This window comes from Pteronotus mesoamericanus, unplaced genomic scaffold (genome assembly GCF_021234165.1).
Source record: "Pteronotus mesoamericanus isolate MK-2021 breed Mesoamerican mustached bat unplaced genomic scaffold, CSHL_Meso_final contig_121, whole genome shotgun sequence".
In the NCBI taxonomy this organism is placed as follows: domain Eukaryota; kingdom Metazoa; phylum Chordata; class Mammalia; order Chiroptera; family Mormoopidae; genus Pteronotus; species Pteronotus mesoamericanus.
The window spans coordinates 2,622,751-2,624,775 of NW_026555046.1; the positions used below are offsets into that span (position 1 = coordinate 2,622,751).

General features: G+C 53.4%; 1 protein-coding gene across 1 annotated transcript; it reads left to right on the forward strand.

Annotated features, from left to right (window-relative positions):
- Positions 1 to 265: 265 nt before the first annotated feature.
- LOC129080578 (cytochrome c oxidase subunit 5B, mitochondrial) lies at positions 266 to 2,025 on the forward strand. Its single transcript, XM_054586116.1, has 4 exons — positions 266 to 431; positions 969 to 1,042; positions 1,216 to 1,315; positions 1,836 to 2,025. The coding sequence occupies exons 1-4, from the start codon at positions 326 to 328 to the stop codon at positions 1,946 to 1,948; spliced, it is 393 nt and encodes a 130-aa protein (XP_054442091.1). The 5' UTR covers positions 266 to 325; the 3' UTR covers positions 1,949 to 2,025.

Here is a 2,025-nt window from a genome sequence, read left to right on the forward strand (position 1 = left end):
TGCATTGACGAGGGAGGATACGGGATCCCGCGGACGCAAGCCGAGCTGCTCCAAATCACAGCGTTAGCGAAGGGCGAAGCCCACCATCCAGAACTGACACCGTGACCACTCCCACGCTTCCGCGGGGGCGCAACGGCGGAATGCGACACAGCGCTGGGCTTGGGCATTCTTCTTGGTCCCCCGGCAGTCGACGGAGGCGGATCCGTGCCGGGCTGACGCTACACCCGGCGGAAGCGCCCGGCTGACGCCAAGGCGAAAGGAGCCCTCCCCGGAAGTCCCGCCTGTCTCTAGAGGGTGTCCCGGAAGTGCTGCTGTTGTAGCGGGCATGATGGCTTCAAGGTTACTTCGCGGAGCTGGAGCGCTCGTCGCGCAGGCCCTGAAGGCTCGCGGTCCCAATGCGGTAGCTGCCGTGCGCTCCATGGCGTCTGGAGGTACTCGGCCCACCGACTGCGTCAGAGACCAGTGCGGTGGCCCTCCCCGGGGGATACTAGCGCAGCTCCTCTGGGCCCCAGTGACTGCCCCCGAGCCCCGCGGGCCTCAGGCTCCGCGGGCATTTCCCTGTTACTTCCGACCGCTGCTGCTGCAGCAGCCCACGAAATTGACCCTGCTGCGAAAGAATCCTAAATGGGGGTACCGGGTGACCTTGGGGTCGGGGGGGCGGCAGGTGCTGCAAGCGCGATGGGGAGGGGTTAAGCCGCCTTTCAGATCCGCGCGCAAAGTTGGACTCTTGATTTAGCTGCTTTTAGAAAAAATGCGTCGAAAAAACGGCCTCGGTGGTTGAGGGAAAAAAAGATTTCCCCGGTGCTGTCACTTTGGGGGAATCATGACTCTGGTACTTAGGGGACAGTGGGTATGGGTAGCCTCCAGGAGCTTGTGAGCCCACTTAAACAGTACGGAGAAATTTACATTTGTGTACTTTCTGCCTTGATCACTTCAGACGACATCATAATTCAAGTATCTTTTTTTAGGTGGTGTTCCTACAGATGAGGAGCAGGCGACTGGGCTGGAGCGGGAGGTCATGATGGCTGCGCGGAAGGGACTGGTGAGGAGAAACTGCTTTCTGTGTCTTCTCTGGAGCTCATGGCCTTGGATGGGATCAGAGTAGCCTCTGCTCCGGGAGCATTTGATCCCGGAAACCTGTCTGTGGGAACAGTAACGCTAGTCCCTGGAGGGTAGGGTCTTCTGGTATAATGGATCAATTCTTATATTTTTCAGGACCCATACAATATGCTAGCCCCAAAGGCAGCTGCAGGTACCAAGGAGGATCCTAATTTAGTGCCCTCCATCACTGACAAGCGAATAGTGGGCTGCATCTGTAAGTATCTCACCAGTATTTTCTTAGTCATTTGTTTAATATACCCTACTGTACAGGATGTCTGTAAGCTGCTTCAAATCTTTCATGCATGTATGTAAAGAGAATATGTTTGTAAATAAGTTGTTCTAAGGCCCTCTCAAGCCTTCTTATGCCTGAGTAGGTCACCCTTGTCAAGAGGCTCACTGGAGATGCAACATGAAGAAGTATGCCTCCAGGAAACGCTGTACTTCCGCTTTGCCCGACACCATTTTAGGCACTAGGATTAGATATCAGAATGACCCTGCTTTGGGATTCTACATAGGCAGGGGAACTGTTAGAACCTATACTGACTCCCATATATGGTCAGTTTACTCCCAGGTAAATTCAGGGCCACAGTTTCTTCATCTGAAAAATGGGGAGATAGCTTGAACTGATCTCTTAAGATCAACTGTAACTTTTGTGTCTTGGACGTGTCTAAGGAAAAGAGATGTTGACAGTCTCCTCTCTTTTAGATGGCCTTCAACCACCTTTTTCCTTTTAGGTGAAGAGGACAACAGTGCTGTCATCTGGTTCTGGCTGCACAAAGGCGAGACCCAGCGATGCCCTAGCTGTGGAACCCATTATAAGCTGGTGCCCCACCAGTTGGCCCATTGAGCCCCTACACTCTCTCAAAATGTGCTGTAAAGCTTCTTGTCTCTTATAAAGACTAGCCATTGTTTTGGCTCCTCCCA